Source organism: Salmo trutta, chromosome 20 (genome assembly GCF_901001165.1).
Source record: "Salmo trutta chromosome 20, fSalTru1.1, whole genome shotgun sequence".
Classification (NCBI taxonomy): domain Eukaryota; kingdom Metazoa; phylum Chordata; class Actinopteri; order Salmoniformes; family Salmonidae; genus Salmo; species Salmo trutta.
In genome coordinates, this window is record NC_042976.1 from 16,858,649 (window position 1) to 16,880,236 (window position 21,588).

The 21,588-nt window shown below is 41.8% G+C and overlaps 1 protein-coding gene across 1 annotated transcript in view; it reads left to right on the forward strand.

Moving 5' to 3' along the window:
• Positions 1–21,588, forward strand: part of LOC115156297 (low-density lipoprotein receptor-related protein 1B-like) — a 575,728-nt gene that overhangs the window by 527,172 nt on the left and 26,968 nt on the right. Inside the window, exons 70-79 of the mRNA XM_029703749.1 lie at positions 2,061–2,167; positions 2,533–2,665; positions 7,475–7,597; positions 7,820–7,942; positions 8,221–8,364; positions 8,680–8,814; positions 9,861–9,980; positions 17,924–18,165; positions 20,679–20,902; positions 21,293–21,399. Of these exons, the coding sequence (XP_029559609.1) occupies positions 2,061–2,167; positions 2,533–2,665; positions 7,475–7,597; positions 7,820–7,942; positions 8,221–8,364; positions 8,680–8,814; positions 9,861–9,980; positions 17,924–18,165; positions 20,679–20,902; positions 21,293–21,399 (1,458 nt within the window). The remainder of the gene's footprint in view (positions 1–2,060; positions 2,168–2,532; positions 2,666–7,474; positions 7,598–7,819; positions 7,943–8,220; positions 8,365–8,679; positions 8,815–9,860; positions 9,981–17,923; positions 18,166–20,678; positions 20,903–21,292; positions 21,400–21,588) is intronic.

A 21,588-nucleotide genomic window follows, 5' to 3' on the forward strand; every position in this document is an offset into this window, starting at 1 on the left:
CCAAAACTCTGCTATTGATCATTCTTTAGCTGGTTCTCCATGTTCTTAAAAAAAAGAATGGTGAGCCAACATGTTTTAAACACTTTTACCTACTAAACAAATGTTTTCATGGCTTTTGCTTGTCCCTCTAAAGCAGACATATTGCAAGCAATACGGCGCCTTCGGAAAGTATTCAGACCCCTTGACTTTTTCCACATTTTGTTACGTTACAGCCTTATTCTAAAATTGATTAAATCTAAAAATGGCCTCAGCAATCTACACACAATACCCCATAATGACGAAGCGAAAACATGTTTTTGCTAAAATATAAAAAATAAAAAACAGAAATACCTTATTTGCTATGAGACTCGAAATTTAGCTCAAGTGCATCCTGTTTCCACTGATCATCCTTGAGATATTTCTACAACTTGATTGGAGTCCACCTGTGGTAAATTCAATTGATTGGACATGATTTGGAAAGGCACACACCTGTCTATATAAGGTCCCACAGTTGACAGTGCATGTCAGAGAAAAACCAAGCCATGAGGTCGAAGGAATTGTCCATAGTGCTGCGAGACAGGATTGTGTCGAGGCACAGATCTGGGGAAGGGTACTAAAAAATGTCTGCAGCATTGAAGGTCCCCAAGAACACAGTGGCCTCCATCATTCTTAAATGTAAGAAGTTTGGAACCACCAAGACTCTTCCTAGAGCTGGCTGCCCGGCCAAACTGAGCAATAGGGGGCAAAGGGCCTTGGTCATAGAGGTGACCAAGAACCCGATGGTCACTTTGACAGAGCTCTAGAGTTTCTCTGTGGAGATGGGAGAAACTTCCAGAAGGACAACCATTTCTGCAGCACTCCACCAATCAGGCCTTTATTGTTAAGTGGCCAGACGGAAGCTACTCCTCAGTAAAAGGCACATGACAGCCCGCTTGGAGTATGCCAAAAGGCACCTACAGACTCTCAGGCCATGAGAAACAAGATTCTCTGGTCTGATGAAACAAAAATTGAACTCTTTGGCCTGAATACCAAGCGTCATGTCTGGAGGAAACCTGGCATCATTACTATGGTGAAGCATTGTAGTGGCAGCATCATGCTTTGGGGATGTTTTTCAGCAGCAGGGGCTGGGAGACTAGTCAGGATCGAGGCAAAGATGAACGGAGCAAAGAACAGAGAGGTCCTTGATGAAAACCTGCTTCAGAGCGCTCAGGACCTCAGACTGGGGCGAAGGATCACCTTCCAACAGGACAATGACCCCTAAGCACACAGCCAAGACAACGCAAGAGTGGCTTCGGGACAAGTCTCTGAATGTCCTTGAGTGGCTCAGCCAGAGCCTGGACTTGAACCCGATCGAACATCTCGCTCCCCATCCAACCTGACATAGCTTGAGAGTATCTGCAGAGAAGAATAGGAGAAACTCCCCAAATACAGGTGGAACAAACTTGTAGCGTCATACCCAAGAAGACTCGAGGCTGTAATTGCTGCCAAAGGTGCTTAAACAAAGTACTGAGTAAAGGGTCTGAATACTTAAATGTAAATGTGATTTTTCCGTTTTTTTTAATTAGCAAAATATTTTAAAAAACGTTTTTTTGCTTTGTCATTATGGGGTATTGTGTGTATATTGATGAGAATAAAACATCAGCAATTTAATCAATTTTAGAATAAGGCTGTAACCTAAAAAAAAAATGAAAAAAGTCAAGGGGTCTGAATACACCGTTACACATTGTGCCAATGGGGTTAACCCACTTGGTGGTAATTGCAACATGGCTCATAACCTCATCCGAAAGCCCCAATGGTGATGATTGCGTGAGTGGGTTTTAGCACAGCAGTAGGCAGCACACAGCATGCTCTAGCCTGAGGGAAGACGACATATTTAGACCTAAGATCTGTTCAAAGTCCAGCACCGCTGGTTTGGACAGAAACAATGGGTTGTAGCGTTTAATTTTTCACGAATTCACAACAGTGTGCAGACCACATACAAACCGGCCCCACTCATGCTGTGAATGATGGGTTTTATATTATTATGTTGTGGAGTGTGTGCGCTCAATAAAGCTCTCTATCTCTGATCTGGGTGTTTCCAGTGCTCCCCTCTTGCTCCCTAAATGAGTATGTGTGTGCCAGTGGAGGCTGTGTCTCGGCCAGTCTGAGATGTGATGGACAGGACAACTGTCTGGACGGATCAGATGAGGTGGGTGTGGCTCTGCTTGGTACTTTAACCTCGTCCGATATCAATCAATCTATAACTCACTTACTGTAGCTTTCTTTAGCTTATTTACGTAAAACGGCAGAGATAAGAAGAAAAAACAATGATTTTTTTCCAGTGCTGTAGCTGATCTTCCCACACGGTATGAAGCATTTGTAGGGATTGTCCTATTTGTAAGGATCATCCCTACATAATTTGGTGCCCTGTGTAAGGTGAATTCCTAACAGTATAAAAAAGGATGTGATTGAAGACACTTGTATCAAACTTTTTTCACTGAGAATGGCTTGACTGTGTTGGACATTTAATAGTGTATAACGCTGCTTACGTGTTTTGTGTTGCCATGTCGACAGGCGGGCTGCGTGAAGGAGTGCAAGGAAGATGAGTACTTGTGTCTGAACCACGCCCACTGTATCCCACGGAGATGGTGCTGTGACGACGTGTTTGACTGTGTGGACCATAGTGATGAGGAGAACTGCAGTCAAGGTACGACAGGGGCTGGCAAACTCACTTCACATATCAATGTACTACAAAACTTTAACTGCAGCCAGAGTTGGACAGGTATTAGAAATGACAACGGGACTAGTCAGAGCTAATTTGATTCAGTTGCAGTTGAAACTTTGAGAGATGGGGTGGAAACTGTGTCCTCTTAGGAAGTAGTTGTTTTTCCATACAGGTCTGTTTTCATTTTATTTAAATTTACAGGCAACATGTCCTACTACAGTAGAAACATGCCTTTCAGGTGTTACACACACACACACACACACACACACACACACACACACACAAGCTGAAACGTATACAGCCAGTGTGTGTTATAATAGGACATGTTACCTGTAAAAGAAAATTGAACAAATATTCAATTGCAACCAATATTCCCTAAAGAAATGTGGGGCACTGAGCAAATTTTTGTCTAGTGAGCGGAAACTTGAACACTCTGAGAATTTTGTGCAACTTTCGGCGAGCTTTACATATAATCGCTGAGGCTGTACCCTTACAGTTTTAGACAGTAGCCAATAGGCTATTTGAGCATAACGTAGGCCTACCAACAAAACCAATGGAGCAAAACCCATAACATTTTCACATGGAAATAGCTTTTGATTTCTATGATATAGCCTACAGTAGCCTATATGTGGTGTTCAATGCAGGCGTACATTGCATTATATATTTATATTATGAAGGGCTTGACATTAATGAAGGATTTTTTTACTTGGTCTGTAACACCATGGGCCAAATAGGTGACTGTAACATTGTTACATTGTATTGTGTTGTATGATGCAAGAAACCACTTTACAAAATAAAATGAATTACAGATGGTTGCCTCACTTTGAGTTCTTAGGAAACTATGCAGCATTTTGTTTTTTATGTATTATTTCTTACATATAGTATACTAAAAGCCAATGTCCAGTCTCTTGACAACAAGGTAGACGAAATTCGAGCAAGGGTTGCCTTCCAGAGAATGTAACATTCTCTGTTTCATGGAAACATGGCTCTCTCGCGATACGTTGTCGGAATCGGTTCAGCCACTGAGCTTCTCCATGCATCGCGCTGACAGAGATAAACACCTCTCTGGGAAAAGGAAGGGTGGTGGTGTATACTTTATGATTAACGACGCATGGTGTAATCATAACAACATACAGGACCTTAAGTCCTTCTGCTCACCCGATCTATAATTCCTTACAATCAAGTGCCGGCCATTTTACCTACCAAGAGAATTGTCGTCAGTTATAGTCACAGCTGTGTACATTCCCCCTCAAGCAGACACCAAGACAGCCGTCAAGGAAATTCACAGGACTGTATGCAAACTGGAAACCATACATCCTGAGGCTGCATTTATTGTAGTGGGGATATTAACAAAGCAAATTTAAATCAACCTAAATTCTTCCAGCGTATTGCTTGCACTATGTGCATGGGCAATACCCTCGACCACTGCTACTCTAACTTCCGCGATGCATACAAAGCCCTCCCTTCGGCAAATCCGACCACGATGCCATCTTGCTCCTTCCGTCTTATAGGCAGAAACTCAAGCAGGATGTAACAGTGACGAGAACCATTAAATGCTGGTCCGACCAATCGGAAGCCACGCTTCAAGATTGTTTTGATCAAGTGGACTGGAATATGTTCTGATCAGCCTCAGAGAACAACATAGACCTATACGTTGACTCAGTGAGTGCGTTTATTAAGAAGTGCATCGGAGATGTTGTACCCACTGTGACTATTAAAACCTACCCTAACCAGAAACCGTGGATGGAGGGCGGCATTTGTGCAAAACTGAAAGCACGAACCACCGCATTTAACCATGGAAAGAGGTCTGGGAATATGTCTGAATATAAACAGTGTAGCTATTCCTTCCGCAAGGCAATCAAACAAGTGAAATGCCAGAACAGGGACAAGGTGGAGTCACAACTCAACGGCTCAGACACGAGACGTATATGGCAGGGTCTACAGGAAATCACAGACTACAAAAAGAAATCCAGCCACGTCACGGACACCGACGTCACGCTTCCAGACAAACTAAACACCTTCTTTGCCCGCTTTGTGGATAATACAGTGCCACCGTCACGGCCCGCTAACAAGGACTGCGCCCCCCCCATCCGTCCATCACCGTGGCTGACGTGAGAAAAACATTTAAACGTGTTAACCCTGACAAGGCTGCTGGCACAGACGGCATACCTAGACGCGTCCTCAAAGCATGCTCAGACAAGCTGGCTGGTGTGTTTATGGACATATTCAATCGTCCCCTATCTCAGTCTATTGTCCCCACATGCTTCAAGATGGCTACAATTGTTCCTGTACCCAAGAAGACAAATATAACTGAACTAAATGACTGCCGCCCCGTAGCACTCACTTCTGTCATCATGAAGTGCTTTGAGAGACTAGTCAAGGATCATATCACCTCCACCTTACCGGCCACCCTAGACCCACTTCAGTTTGCATACCGCCCCAACAGGTCCACAGATGACGCAGTCGCCATCACACTGCACACTGCCCTATCCCATCTGGAAAAAATAAATACCTATGTAAGAATCCTGTTCATTGACTACAGCTCAGCATTCAACACCATAGTACCCTCCAAGCTCATCATCAAGCATGAGGCCCTGGGTCACAACCCCGCCCTGTGCAATTGGGTCCTGGACTTTCTGACGGACCGTCCCCAGGTGGTGAAGGTAGAAAATAACATCTCCACTTTGCTAACTCTCAACACTGGGGCCCCACAATGGTGCGTGCTCAGCCCCCTCCTGTACTCCCTGTTCACCCACGACTGCGTGGCCATGCAGTCCTCCAACTCAATCATCAAGTTTGCAGATGACACAACAGTAGTGGGCTTGATTACCAACGACAACGAGACAGCCTACAGGGAGGAGGTGAGGGCACTCGGAGTGTGGTGTCAGGAAAACAACCGCTCACTCAACAAAACAAAGGAGATGATTGTGGACTTTAGGAAACCGCAGAGGGAGCACCCCCCTATCCACATCGAGGGGACAGCAGTGGAGAAGGTGGAAAGTTTTAAGTTCCTCCGTGTACACATCACAGACAAACTGAAATGGTCCACTCACACAGACAGTGTGGTGAAGAAGGTGCAACAGCGCATCTTCAACCTCAGGAGGTTGAAGAAATTTGGCTTGTCACCTGAAACCCTGACAAACTTTTACAGATGCACAATCGAGATCCTCCTGTTGTGCTGTATCACAGCCTGGTAAGGCAACTACACCACCCTCTCAAGGCTCTCCAGAGGGTGGTGCGGTCTGCACAACGCATCACCGGGGGCAGACTACCTGCCCTCTATGACACCTACAGCACCCAATGTCACAAGAAGTCCAAAAAGATCATCAAGGACATCAACCACCCGAGCCACTGCCTGTTCACACCGCTACCATCCAGAAGGCGAGGTCAGTACAGGTGCATCAAAGCTGGGACCGAGAGACTGAAAAAGAGCTTCTATCTCAAGGCCATCAGACTGTTAAACAGCAATCACTAACTCAGAGAGGTTGCTGCCTACATTGAGACCCAATCACTGGCCACTTTAATAAATGGATCAGTAGTCACTTTATACACTGCACTCTAAATAATGCCACTTTTATGTTTACATATCTTTCATTACTCATATCACATGTATATACTGTATTTTATTCCATCTATTGCACCTTGCCTATGCCGCTCGGCCATCGCTCATCCATATATTTATATGTACATATTCTCATTCACCTCTTTAGAGTTGTGTGTATTAGGTATATGTTGGGGAATTGTTAGACTACTTGTTAGATATTACTGCACTATTGGAACTAGAAGCACAAGCATTTCGCTACACTCGCATCAACATCTGCTAACCATATGTATGTGACAAATAAAATAACATTTGATTTGATTTATTTTTTACCATACAGAGAATTAGACAATGTAGGCTACCCCTCTGCCTATTGGGTTATTTCCATATTCAAGCCTGTCTTAAAATACAACACTGCCCCATAAGCTTTTACCTGACTGGCTTTTCAAAAATAGCTTGAAATATAGTCTACACGTTTTGTGCTCTTGTAGGAAGCAGTATTGCTGACCTATACTTATCTATAACTGGGCTAATAACTCGCTAACTTGCAAAGAATATCAACAGAATGTGCACGCAAACGGCTCTGCGCTCTGATCTGAAGTCATCTGAAAAGCGCATTCACTCACACATGATTGAAAGAACACAACCACTAATAAAATTATACTCCATTGCACTCTGGCTCTGCCTACAATAAAATCACAGACTCAATCTTGCAAAGTTAGATTTGTTTTGGTCTATAGTGCAAACTATGGGGCGAACTGAGTGAAGTTCAATCTCTTGCGTATTTGCATGGCATTTCTTCTGTGCGGCAGTCCAGGACGAAATGTGCGCACGCGCGCAGTTTAGAGGGAACATTGATTGCAACTATGGGTAGAGTTGAGCATGTTTACTGGAACACTGTAATACAGATTACATGCCTGTCAATATGGTATACACATTCGCTTTTCTTCCTTCATAGTACCATGTCAGCAACAAGGGGTGTTGAAACTCACACATAACACATGGCTAGTAGCATAGCAATCACCATTCTAGCCATGTGTTTTACTGTGAAAGGTGTACCAAGAATTTGTCATATTCTGACTAAGCAAAGGTCACTTTGCTAACAAGAACGTTCTTTCATACAGACACTATAGTGATAGCACAATGCTATTGAATAGAAGTTTAGAACGAAATGGAAAAACCTAGCTATAAGACAACCTTGTGAAAGAAAGCCCATAGCACTACTGTTAACCTTCCGTTTGTAATTTCAGGCATCTTCTTCTGTCGTCCTGATGAGTTCATTTGCAACAACACCTTATGCAAGCTCCATGCGTGGGTGTGTGATGGCAAGGACGACTGTGGAGACAACTCAGACGAGGACACAGAGATGTGTGGTGGGTTGAAATAACAACTTAGATCTTTGATGGATATTTTATTATAACTCTATGCAAGGTCATATTCATGTTTGAAATGGTGGATACTGTTGAATGGACTAGAATGGACTTTGTAGAATGGACTACAATGGAATAATTTTAATAGATTAGAATGGACTATGTTGAATGAACTAAAATGTATTTGACTGTCTGCAATACTTGTGTTATTCTTCTCCCCTCCAGCCAAACTTTCCTGTCCCCCCACACGGCCACACCGATGCAGAAATGACCGTGTGTGTCTGCGCCCTGACCAACTGTGTAACAAGGTTGATGACTGTGGGGATAACTCGGATGAGGAGGAATGTGGTGAGTTTACACCAGCTACAGTTCAAATTACATTACATTTTTCATAATCAAGAATGTTGAACTAAGGAAATTGTATATTCCAATAAAACATTATTCCTAATCCTATCAGTGCGACAACAGCAACAATGTTGTATTAGTCAAGTTCCTTTGATATCCCTACAAACTCCACATCACATCATATAAAGATATCTCAGAGTACCACTCATCCTTTCATGCAAATGCCTTCTCTGTTGCCGATGCAGCCTGATGTGTGTTTGGCTTCTGTGTGCGTCCCAAAGCAGAGGTGGTGTCTGGCAGACCCAGACGGTGTGGGAAGGCAGAGTTCACCTGCAGTACCCAGCGATGCATCCCAGCCCAGCTGCAGTGTGACCTCTTCAATGACTGTGGGGACGGGGGATCGGACGAGCAGGACTGCAAGGCCTGTATGTGTGTGTGTTTTGTGTGTCACACAGATCAATATCCTGCTGTTTAGATGGAAGTATTAAATGTTTCTAGGGAGGAACTTGATCCGTGAGATAGTCTAGGGCTCTTCTGCTATATTCTTCTGCTAGATCCAAATGTTAGATGATGTCAGAACATTTATGGCAATACATGACCCAAATTTGCTGAGTTTTATGTTTGTTTGAAGAAAGTTGATCTTCACCTGGCTTCCACACATCAATGGAACAACTTTTTGCAAGTATATTCGATGGATGGAAATGTGTTTTCATGTGCAATCACATTGTCTTCGACTGTAGCTTCCAATGGAGACATATGTGGAAAGAAAACAAACCCATGTGGGGAGGATGCAATTTGCAATCAGACAAACACAAATGCAATATGTCAGTGCAAATCTGGCTTCAGGAGGAATCTGAAGACTGCCCAGTGTGAAGGTACTGTACGGCCTGGTTTTCCCCTCACTGTTTAATTAGACAGAAAAACGTTACTGTAATAATAAATGGCATTCTTTAACACATTAAAAAATATATACATTTAACTAATATGGTTAAATATGTACATAATGTAGCCGTGGTTAATGAACAATATACATAACATATTGCTTTCTAGTTTTTCCTTGCGGACACCGATTCCTTTAATATATTTATCTCCAAGTAGGTGTTTATAGTATCTTAGTAGCTTTCACTTACAGATAATGTAGTAAGCCATCCAGTTTCAATGAGCTTAAGTAATTACGGATTGAGTAGCTAAGTTTTGCATAATTTAGTTGGAGATAACGATATCTGCGATTATAAATTGAACTCTAAACCTGGCTTTTGCCTCCTAGTTATTGCTTTTGTGCTCATTGGTTATTGATTATTCTATTAAGGGGGAGAGTAACTAAATACTCAAGTTGTAATTTCCACTTTCGGGAATGGGTTAAGACTCTGCTTTCTGAAAGATAACCAAGGCCCATTTAAACCTAGACTTCCTATGCATGTTGTCATCACATCAGCTGACTGTTACTCTGAATATGACTAAGTAACTGAGATCAACATGTGAAAACTGAACCAGTGTTAACAGCAATAGTTGTTTTTTTTAGCAGGTTGGCATTACTGGTAGGCAGCTCTGCAGGGTAGTCTCTAGGTGGCACAGCCACAAAGTCATAACATCAGATTTTAAACCTAACCTTAACCCTGAATTTAGCCACACTGCTAACCTTATGTCTAATCCTTAAATTAAGAACAAATAGCACATTTTTGTTTTCATACATTTTTATGATATCAAATGTTGACATTGCAACTGTCCAATCTAGTGCAAATCCCACTTTTTTTACAGTATTTTTTATTTTAATTTCATTATACAATAGGTATCCTCAAATCCTATAGGTTAGGGCAATATCAACATTAACTGACATTTCTGATTTGCGAGGTATGGCAGCTTAACTGTTTCCATGTGCAGTACAGTAACTGAATGAACATGTTTTTCATTTTCTCCTCAGAAATCAATGAGTGTCTTGAGTTTGACACATGTGCTCACTATTGTACAAACACTAAAGGATCCTACAAGTGTACTTGTGACAGGAATTTCAAGGAAATCAATAGAAACTGTATAGTAAAAGGTATGGACCATTTTATTACTGTATGTTCAAACTGAATTACATTGAACTCATCTTGATGTGCCACATATTGAGCTAGGATTTTTTTACTGTTGTAGTTTCAATTGATGTACAGTATTGTATCTGGTATTTTTAAGCTAAAATGAATTAAAACAGTATACTGTTAGTATAGTATGTATTTCTATAAACTGCAAAATGTTCTTGAATATTGTATACCCTTTATATGAAAAGATTAGTTTTATTCAATAGATGAAACTGTACTTCAATGTAAAGATACTGTCATAGTCATCAGATAACCTTTGCATTAAGACAACAGGATTGTATAAGTAACACTGAATGTATACAAGACCAGCCATTTAACAATTTAGATAGTATAAAACTGAGCTGTTTCTGATGTTACCAATAAGGATTTCATTAATAATGACTGGCAATATTCACTAAAATCTATTTCACATCTTTTCTCCAAAGTATTAAAGTTATGGGTGTATACACCACTGTGATACACTGCACTGTGATACAGTGCCTTCGGAAAGTATAACATATTCTAAATGTTGTTGTGTTACAACCTTGAAATTAAAATATATTAAATAAAATAAAAATCTCAACCATCTACACACAATACCCCAAAATGACAGTGAAAACATGTTTAGACATTTTTGCAAATGTATTGAAAATGAAACATAAATATTCACACCCCTGAGTCAATACTTTGTAGAAGCACATTTGGCGTCGATTACAGCTTTTGTATGTCTTGATCTGGGGATTTTCTCCCATTCTTCCTTGCAGATTTTCTCAGGCTTTGTTAAGTTTCCAAAGATTTTCAATGGGATTCAAGTCTGGGCTTTTGCGAGGCCATTCAAGGACTTAAACATTCTGGTTTGTCTGTATGCTTGGTGTCATTGTCCTGTAGGAATGTAAATCTTCGCCTTCACCCATCTAGGGTTGTTTGCACTCTGAAGCGGGTTCTCATCAGGGATTTGCCTGTATTTGGCTCCATTAAATGTTTCCTCTATCCTTACCAGTGTCCCAGGCCCTGCCACTGAAAAACATCCCCATAGCACATCACCCAGTAGTGATGGTGTAAGACGGGTGGTGAGCTGTGCCTGGCTTTTTCCAGACATAGCGCTTTGTATTTAGGCCAAAGAGTTACATTTTTGTCTCATCAGACCACATCTCAGAGTTTTTCACTTGCCTTTTTGCAAACTCTAGGCATGCTGTCATGTGTCTTTTTCTCAGGAGTGGCTTCTCTCTGGCTACTCCTATAATGCCCAGATTGGTGAAGTGCTGTAAAGACTGTTGTCCTTCTGGCATGTTCTCCCATCTCAGCCAAGGAACTCTGTAGTTCTGTCAGTGGTCATTGGGTTCTTGGTCACCTCCCTGACCAAGGTCCTTCTTGCCCGGTTGCTCAGTTTGATCGGACAGCCAGCTGTAGGCAGAGTCTGGGTAGGTCCATATTTTTTCAGTTTCCCAATGATGGAGACCACTGTGCTTTTGGAAACTTTCAACACTCTAGAAATTGTTCTATACCCTTCCTCAGATATATGCCTCATCACAATTCTATCTTGGAGATCTAGTTTCTGCTCTGACATGCATTGTCAACTGTGGAACCTTTTATATAGACAGGTGTGTTTCTTTCTAAATCATGTCCAAACAATGGAATTGGCCACAGGTGGACACCAAATCCAGTTGTAGCGACATCTCAAGGATGATCAAGGGAAATTGGATGCACCTGAGCTCAATTTGGAGTGTCATAGCAAAGGGGTGTGAATACATATGTACATGAGATATTTCTTTATTTAATATTCAATAATTGAGCAAACATTTATAAAAAACATGTTTTCAATTTGTAATTATGGAGTATTGTGTGTAGATGGGTGAGAGAAAAATACATTTAATCCATTTCGATTTCAGGCTGTAACACAACAAAATGTGTAATAAGTCAATGGGTATGAATTTTTTATATTTTTTTATTTCACCTTTATTTAACCAGGTAGGCTAGTTGAGAACAAGTTCTCATTTGCAACTGCGACCTGGCCAAGATAAAGCATAGCAATTCGATACATACAACACAGAGTTACAACAGGAATAAACAAAACATACAGTCAATAATACAGTAGAACAAAAGAAAACAAAAAGTCTATATACAGTGAGTGCAAATGAGGTAAGTTAGGGCAATAAATAGGCCATGGTGGCGAAGTAATTACAATATAGCAATTAAACACTGGAATGGTAGATGTGCAGAAGATGAATGTGCAAGTAGAGATACTGGGGTGCAAAGGAGCAAGATACATAAATAAATACAGTATGGGGATGAGGTAGGTAGATAGCCCATCTGTAAACAGCCCATCTATGTACAGGTGCAGTGATCTGTGAGCTGCTCTGACAGCTGGTGCTTAAAGCTAGTGAGGGAGATATGATTCTCCAGCTTCAGAGATTTTTGCAGTTCGTTCCAGTCATTGACAGCAGAGAACTGGAAGGAAAGATGACCAAAGGAGGAATAGGCTTTGGGGGTGACCAGTGAGATATACCTGCTGGAGCGTGTGCTACGAGTGGGCGCTGCTATGGTGACCAGTGATCTGAGAAGGCGGGGCTTTACCTAGCAGAGACCTTTAGATAACCTGTAGCCAGTGGGTTTGGCGACAAGTATGAAGCGAGGGCCAACCAACGAGAGCGACCAGGTCGCAATGGTGGGTAGTGTATGGGGCTTTGGTGACAAAACGGATGGCACTGTTATAGACTGCATCCAGTTTGTTGAGTAGAGTGTTGGAGGCTATTTTATAGATGACATCGCCGAAGTCGAGGATCGGTAGGATGGTCAGTTTTACGAGGGTATGTTTGGCAGCATGAGTGAAGGATGCTTTGTTGTGATATAGGAAGCCGATTCTAGATTTAATTTTGGATTGGAGATGCTTAATGTGACTCTGGAAGGAGACTTTACAGTCTAACCAGACACCCAGGTATTTGTAGTTGTCCACGTATTAAGTCAGAGTCGTCCATAGCAGTGATGCTGGACGGGCGAGCAGGTGCGGGCAGTGATCGATTGAATAGCATGCATTTAGTTTTACTTGCATTTAAGAGCAGTTGGAGGCCATGGAAGTAGTGTTGTATGGAATTGAAGCTCGTCTGGAGGTTAGTTAAAACCTCTTGAGCGTCTCATCCCGTTAGCGGGATCATTTTCCAGCGAAAACTCCTAGCGACATTAGCATAACGAAATTCAATATTTTTTTTTTCAAATATAGGACTGTCTCATATCGTTTTATAGATACACCTCTCTTGAATCGACCCTCGTCGTCCGATTTCAAAAAGGTTTTACAGGAAAAGCACAACATTAGATTATGTTAGAGGAGTACATGGTAAAAGTAGCATCATTTGAATTTTCCGACCAAGCTCATGCATCACATATAACCAAAAAACAGCTAAATGCAGCACTAACCTTTTACAAACTTCATCAGATGACACACCTAGGACATCATGTTACACACAGCATGCATTCTTTTGTTCAATAAAGGTCATATTTCTATATAAAAACAGCATTTTACATCGGCACCTGACGTTGACTAACTATTTTCCCATAAAATGCGTCCCGGGAAACAGTGCTACAATTTCATAAATTACTATTCGAAAACGATTTTTTTATTTTATATTGTCAATCTAAGATTTATAGATGAATATCTCTTGAAAACACCCGTCATAACAGATTTTAAATTAACTTTACAGGGTAATCACACTTTGAGATAAAAGGGGATGCGATACTCAGAAAATGAGCTAGAAAACCTAGCTCGGCGCCATCTTGGATCAATCGCAAATCACATCTGATCTTGTATAATATTGTCAATAATCCCTCACCTTTAGTTGTCTTCATCAGAAAGCACTTCCAGGAATCCCAGGTCCACGACAAATGTATTTTCGGTCGAAAAAGTCCATCCTTTATGTTCCATTAGCTTGCTGTTGTTAGCGCGTCCGAAGGCTGTATCCAAATGCTCCGTCGGGCGCGGGACTTGGCTTACGAAAAATTACCTTTTTCCCTCCTTTAGGTTCGTTCAAACATGTCAAACGTTGTATAACATTAATCTTCAGGGCCTGTTTCAACAAGAGAGCCAATAAGATTCGAGTGGGACGATTTCATTGTGTTTCAAAACGTTTCCAAAAGTGGGGGTAGACACGGCCGCCGACGTCACAATGCTGATGACCCTCCTACTGTGACCAATTGCCACAGCGTCTCCTTCACTGAGTTTCGACAGTAGAAGCCTCAAAACACTTTGTAAAGACTGGGGACATCTAGTGGAAGCACTAGAAAGTGCTCAATGATCGATTTTTCACGTTGTGAATTTCAGGCAAGGCTGTGAAGTCGAGTCCACAATTCAGAATCCCTCAGTATATGCATGTCCTAGCTTCTGAGTTTGATTAGTAGGCCGTTGAAAATGGGAACGAATTTTTTCCAAAATGCGCTGTGGCGCCCCCAGTGGTAGGATATTCTCAAGAGGTTAACACAGTGTCCAAAGAGGGGCCAGAAGTTTACAGAATGGGGTCGTCTGCGTAAAGGTGGATCAGAGAATCACCAGCAGCAAGCGCAACATCATTGATGTATACAGAGAAGAGAGTCAGCTCAAGAATTGAACCCTGTGGCACACCCATAGAGACTGCCAGATGTCCGAACAACAGGCCCTCCGATTTGACACACTGAACTCTATCAGAGAAGTAGTTGGTAAACCAGGCGAGGCAATCATTTGAGAAACCAAGGCTGTCGAGTCTGCCAATAAGAATGTGGTGATTGACAGAGTCAAAAGCCTTGGCCAGGTCGCTGAATACGGCTGCACAGTATTGTCTCTTATCGATGGCGGTTATGATATTGTTTAGGACCTTAAGCGTGGCTGAGGTGCACCCATGACCAGCTCTGAAACCAGATTGCATAGCGGAGAAGGTACGGTGGGATTCGAAATGGTCAGTAATCTGTTTGTTAACTTGGCTTTCGAAGGCCTTAGAAAGACAGGGTAGGATAGATATAGGTCTGTAGCAGTTTGGGTCTAGAGTGTCACCCCCTTTGAAGAGGGGGATGACCGCGGCAGCTTTCCGATCTTTGGGAATCTCAGATGATACGAAAGAGAGGTTGAACAGGTTAGTAATAGGGGTTGCAACAATTTCGGCAGATCATTTTAGAAAGAGAGTGTCCAGATTGCTGATTTGTTTGGATCCAGATTTTGCAGCTCTTTCAGAACATCAGCTATCTGGATTTGGGTGAAGGAGAAATGGTGGGGGCATTGGCGTGTTGCTGTGGGGGGTGCCAGGCAGTTGACCGGGGTAGGGGTAGCCAGCTGGAAAGCATGGCCAGCCGTAGAGAAATGCTTATTGAAATTCTCTATTATAGTGGATTTATCGATGGTAACAGTGTTTCCTAGTCTCATTGCAGTGGGCAGCTGGGAGGAGGTGCTCTTATTCTCCATGGACTTTACAGTGTCCCAGAACTTTTTTGAGTTAGTACTACAGGATGCAAATTTCTGTTTCAAAAAGCTAGCCTTAGCATTTCTTACTGCCTGTGTATATTTGTTCCTAACTTCCCTGAAAAGTTTCATATCACGGGTGCTATTTGATGCTAATGCAGAACGCAACAGGATGTTTTTGTGCTGGTCAAGGGCAGTCCGGTCTGGAGTGAACCAAGGACTATATCTATTCCTAGTTCTACATTTTTTTGAGTGGGGCATGCTTATTTAAGATGGTGAGGAAGGCACTTTTAAAGAATAGCCAGGCATCATCTACTGACGGGTTGCGGTCAATGTCATCCCAGGATACCCCGGCCCGGTCGATTAGAATGGCCTGCTCGCAGAAGTGTTTTAGGGAGCGTTTGAGAGTGATGAGGGGTGGTCGTTTGGTCGCAGAACCATTACGGATGCAGGCAATGAGGCAGTGATCGCTGTGATCTTGATTGAAAACAGCAGAGGTGTATTTGGAGGGCAAGTTAGTTAGGATGACATCTATGAGGGTGCCCGTGTTTACGGATTTGGGGTTGTACCTGGTAGGTTCATTGATAATTTGTGTGAGATTGAGGGCATCAAGCTTATATTGTAGGATGGCCAGGGTGTTAAGCATGTCCCAGTTTAGGTCACCTAGTAGCATGAGCTCAGAAGATAGATGGGGGCAATCAATTCACATATGGTATCGAGGGCACAGCTGGGGGCAGAGGGAGGTCTATTGCAAGCGGCAACAGTGAGAGACTTGTTTCTGGAAAGGTACATTTTTAGAAGTAGAAGCTTGAATAGTTTGGGTACAGACTTGGATAGTAATACAGAACTTTGCAGGCTATCTTTGCAGTAGATTGCAAAGGGGGGTCTGAATCCTGGCTTAGGAAAACCACCAAAAACCCTGAAATCTCAATCGCTAACTGTAACATTTTCCACCAAGATAGAACTGCCAAAGGGGGGTCTGAATCCTGGCTTAGGAAAACCACCAAAAACTCTGAAATCTCCATCGCTAACTGTAACATTTTCCGCCAAGATAGAACTGCCAGTTAGCGATGGAGATTTCAGGGTTTTTGGTGGTTTTTGGTGGTTTTCCTAAGCCAGGATTCAGACCCCCCTTTGGCAGTTCTATCTTGGCGAGCTAGCAGTTAGCAGACGGGGTTAGCAAGCAAGCAGTTGGCAGACCGGGGCTAGCAGTTAGCAGACCGGGGCAGGCAAGCTAGCAGTTAACCGACCGGGGCTAGCAAGTTAGCCTTTGGGGGACGTCGCGATGGGGGTAAGTCTGTTTTTGCCTCTTCGTGCGGTGACGTCGATAGACCAGTCGTGGAATTAGTAGGGTTCCAAGTAGCTCTAAGTAGCTAGTAGGCCGCGGTTAGCAGAATGGGCCTTCAGCGGATGTCGCGCCTGAGGGGCCTGTTGGAATCCTCGGGCAGATTATGTTGGTATTCCAGTCGTAGAGGATCGGCGGGGTTCCATGCCCCGTACCGGCAGTAGAAGGGGTCCGGATATTGTAGCCCAGGATTGGGCTTCGGTGGTAGCACAGGAGCCCGGGCCAGGCTAGCTTCAGGCTAATTGGTACTTGCTCCAGGATGGAAACGCAAGCCAGTTGTAATCACCCGGGATTGCGGTTAGCTAGTTGCGAAGATCCAGATGAAAATGTTCAGAGTTTGCAGTAGGAATCCGGGGATATGGGGAAAAAAATTAAATAATAATAATAGGTCCATTATGCTCTGGTTTGAGTCACGTTGTTCGAACTGGCGAGAGCTTTCCGGGCTAAAGGTTAGCTGATGACTGCTAGCAATGGTTTGCTGACTGATAGCTGGTTAGCTGGCTAGCTTCAGTTGAGGGATTCCAGATCCGAAGTAAATAGAAATACTTTAGAGAAAAAAAACAGATCCACGCAACATTGGGTGAGGCGGGTAGCAGGAGAGTATTTAGAAGTTGAAGTTTAGGAAAATATTTTTAAAAAGATATGCGAAGAAAAAGATGTAAGAAGATATATACAAGGGACACGACAGGACAAAGACATCTGACTGCTACGCCATCTTGGATTACAATGAATGCTTTCTGAAGGCACTTTTCCCATTTTAATGACATATCCCCTCTATCCCCACTATTCCTACTGATTGGCACCACGGGTAGTAGTAGTAATAAATGACTGGTCTTGTTACTATGTGATTATGTATTATTATCCTGATCAACAAGGAACATGTTATATATGGGGGCAGTTTGTTGGACACAGATTCATCCTAGTCCTGGAATAAAAAGAAAAATGAAAAGTAGAATCTCCATCAAAAATGCTTTTTAGTCCAGGCCTAAGCTTAATGTGTCCAGAAAACTGCCCAATAATGTTTATATATGACTTGATTGCCATATATTATACTTTTTTGCTTCTGTAAATGAAATGATGCTGTCAAACTGTTGTTTAAAACCCCAAATGGAATTTAGCCACTTTTCATTTTTTTTGCATATTAATAACTCAACAACGGGCAGGACCAGAAGATCGAGTGCTCTACATAGCTAATGACACTGAAATCCGAAGTTTTGTGTATCCGTTTAACCAGAGCCATGGACACAAACTCCTCACTCGCATCGAGGACAATGCCCGCATTATTGGGATGGATGCTCTGTTACACCAACAAAAGGTTATCTGGGCTACCCAGTTTAACCCTGGTGGACTTTTTTACAAAGAAATCCTAGACAAGAGTCAAACTAAAACTAATGTCGGAAACATAGTAAGTATTTCCAAAGGTGTGGTTAGGGTGGTTGGAAAGTCTACTTTACTTTTAAATGTATGATAGAGTTGTCCATTCAATGTCCGCTTACTATTATCCACAGGATATCTACAGTATTGTTTAAGTAACACTATCACAAGATATGCATGTTTTTTTCATTTTTAAATCCATTGAAGCTGCAGTATGTCTTGGTTACTGCAATTAAGCACAATTAATTATAGAATGATTAGCTGTGAGAGCGGGAATATAGCAGTGAGTGCTTGAAGATTAAATGTATCTCATATAGTCACATATCTCCTGTGAGCTAGAGTACAGAACATTAGGAAGGTGCCAAGCTTTTTCCAGGTTTTGTTTGAATTAAAGGAGAATAACAACACATTTGGTGTGTATGTTCCTAACCCCCTCTGCCTTGATGTTGGACTATCTGTCAATGTGCGCACCTCTCTCACTCAGGGAGACAAGGTGGAGCTAGAGGGAGAGCTACGTCACAGGGTTATACAGCCCCCCACCCAGTGCAGTGCTAGATAGAACTTTATGGAATAAAATATAAACGTTCTGTCACAGCGAAAATACTAAAATAGGGAAATCCAATCGATTGGGAGATATGGCATAAAATTTTTTGTGAACAATTTGAGTCGCGGGTTCACAATTGTACCTTTTCTGAGATCCCGGCCAAACAAGGAGGGAACAGCAGCCAGCTCATGCAACAACACACGCACAAGGGGACTCCTCAGAAACACAACACACTGGCAGTTTTCAAAATGGCCTACATTCGACGTTAGCACATCACCCAACACAACACGCCTTTTACTATATTGTCAGAAGCATTATCAGACCTCGCTAGTAGCCTATTTCATTTCTCTCTTTCAATGCTCTGGAAACTAAGCAGAAAATGCTGTGCTCTAAAGATGGCATCGTAGCCACATAAATACATAATTGTCAATCTGATCAGAAACACTGTGCCCACAACCTTTATCTCCTAAATGATGTTGCTGGTGTATTTTAGGCAATAAGGTTTTTCCCCAGTGCGAGTACAGTACAACACACATAACAAGCTCGATAAATGTATACTGAAGAAAAGTTTCACCCACATTTAGATAAGAAAATATCCGCCTACTTTTCTATCATGTCAACCATCCATCCAAAACAAATAATTCCATGTGTCTGCCTTTTGTCTTGATAAACTTTCACATAGCCTATTCCATGATATGGGGTAATCCAATGAGCAACACTGCAGCTGTTGATTGCAGTGATCATCATTCTTGTATGCTATACATAATCAATATACGACTTTCACATGTAGGGTATTTGATGCAAGGGTATTTGATTTAAACATAGGCTATAGGAATACTTTTCAATAATGGTTACATTATGACATTCTTCTGCTTGCTCGAGGAAGGCAATTTGGCCCTGGCTTGCAAATTAAATCCCCTGCATAGTTTTGCAAATGATTGCATTATTTTACCGATTTGAAAATGTAAATGTAGGCTAATAATCATTTTAATAATAGAATATTTGATCTTCCCCAATGAAAACTTGGACAGTGAGCATAAGTCGCGTTTCGAAAGCCTAGCTACTGATGCATGCATCTATCTATTATATCTGCAACATAAATTAATTTACAAGGATATGTTTGCTGTCAGCTGGCTACTAGGAACATTACAATCTAATGACACATTTGTGCATAAATTAACCTTTTAGCCCATATGTGTCATCCTATGAAGTGGTTGTTACGTTGCACACTCACTAGTCTTTCACTCTAAATTTAGTAGATATATTTTGGTGTGTAGCCAACTGTCAGAGGGAAGATGGACAGTGTTGATTGGCAGGAGCAAGTATGTACAATGGGGTTGCAAGGTAAAAGTGGAAGGCGGAATAAGGTCGGCTCCTTTCCTCCTTGCTTGGCAGAGATCTCCGAAATGGTCAAATTGTGAACCCGCGACCCAAAAGGATCACATAAAATGTATATGCCATATCTCACAATCGATTGGACTTCACAAATGTTGTATTTTTGGTTTGATAGAATGTTTATATTTTCGTATTTTTAAAGATATTACACAAAGTTCTATCTAGCGCTGCGGTTACTGGAAAGTTTTATAACTCTGTGATGTAGCTGTAGTTCTACCTCGCTCTCCCTGAGTGAGAGATGTGCACGCTTTGACAGACAGTCCATCAACTAGTCAGAGGGGTTTAGGAACATAGATACATTTTTCAAATTTGCCGTTGTTCCCATTTAATGCAATGAATGTCTCGGACGATTCATTTTTCTCATTTGTAGATATGGCTACTGACAAACTCGAAGAAAGCCAGTAAATTGTTTTACGATGAATTACACATCTATCAATGTCATTTGGAGATACTATTATTCAAATACCATGATGTACATTGATCTAAAGTTTGAGCCATTCCTCACATCTGAATGTTAAACGTTTATTTGCCATATTTAATACAAATATCTTCAGTCTTTGTCACGTTCACGCTTTCATGTTTACAAGCTCTGATTTTCCTTGCAGTGTTCAGACTTCCGTAGACCGAGGGATGTGTCTGCTGACTGGATTACAGGAAATATCTATTGGACAGACCATTCTCGGATGCACTGGTTCAGCTATTACACAGCCCACTGGACTAAGCTCAGATACTCTATAAACGTGGGCCAGCTCAGAGGGCCAAATTGCACCCGTCTGATAACTGACATTGCAGGAGAGCCGTACGCCATCGCTGTCAACCCACCACAAGGGTAAGAGCATCCTTTTCATACAATGTTCAATTTCATCATTATGTTGTCACTTTATACCTTTTTGCTTTGTCATTATTTTGTTACTCTGCTGAAGGAAGATGGCTGTGCAATTTTGAAAAATGCATCCAAGATGGTTTCCAAAATGTGTTTTCTTTACTGATTTGTTAAGCCATACATATTTGACAGGGATTCCAGGGATTCCATAAATATATCAGTGATTCTATAAGTATAGACAGGGATTACAGGGATTCTATAAATATAGCAGGGATTCCAGGGATTATATAAATATAGACAGGGATTCCAATCTCTGTACATTTAATCCCCTGATATCCATTAGACCAGATGCTATGGAGACCCAACAGAAAATACTTGTCTTTGTACCTTCTACAGGATGATGTATTGGACAGTAATAGGTGATCATTCTCATATTGAGGAGTCGGCTATGGATGGGACTATGCGTAGGATCTTTTTGGAGAAGAACCTCAGGAGACCAACAGGTATCTACAGTACAGTTTCTCCTCATGTCACATTAGTATGTTTGATTTAGCTAACATACTGTACCATAGGATAACACTTTTTCACAACTGAATGAAGTGTGAAGACTGAAACAGTAGGGAAATGTCATTACACATACGCATCATATTTATCAGCCTGTATTTTCCAAGTCCATACATATATTTTCAATA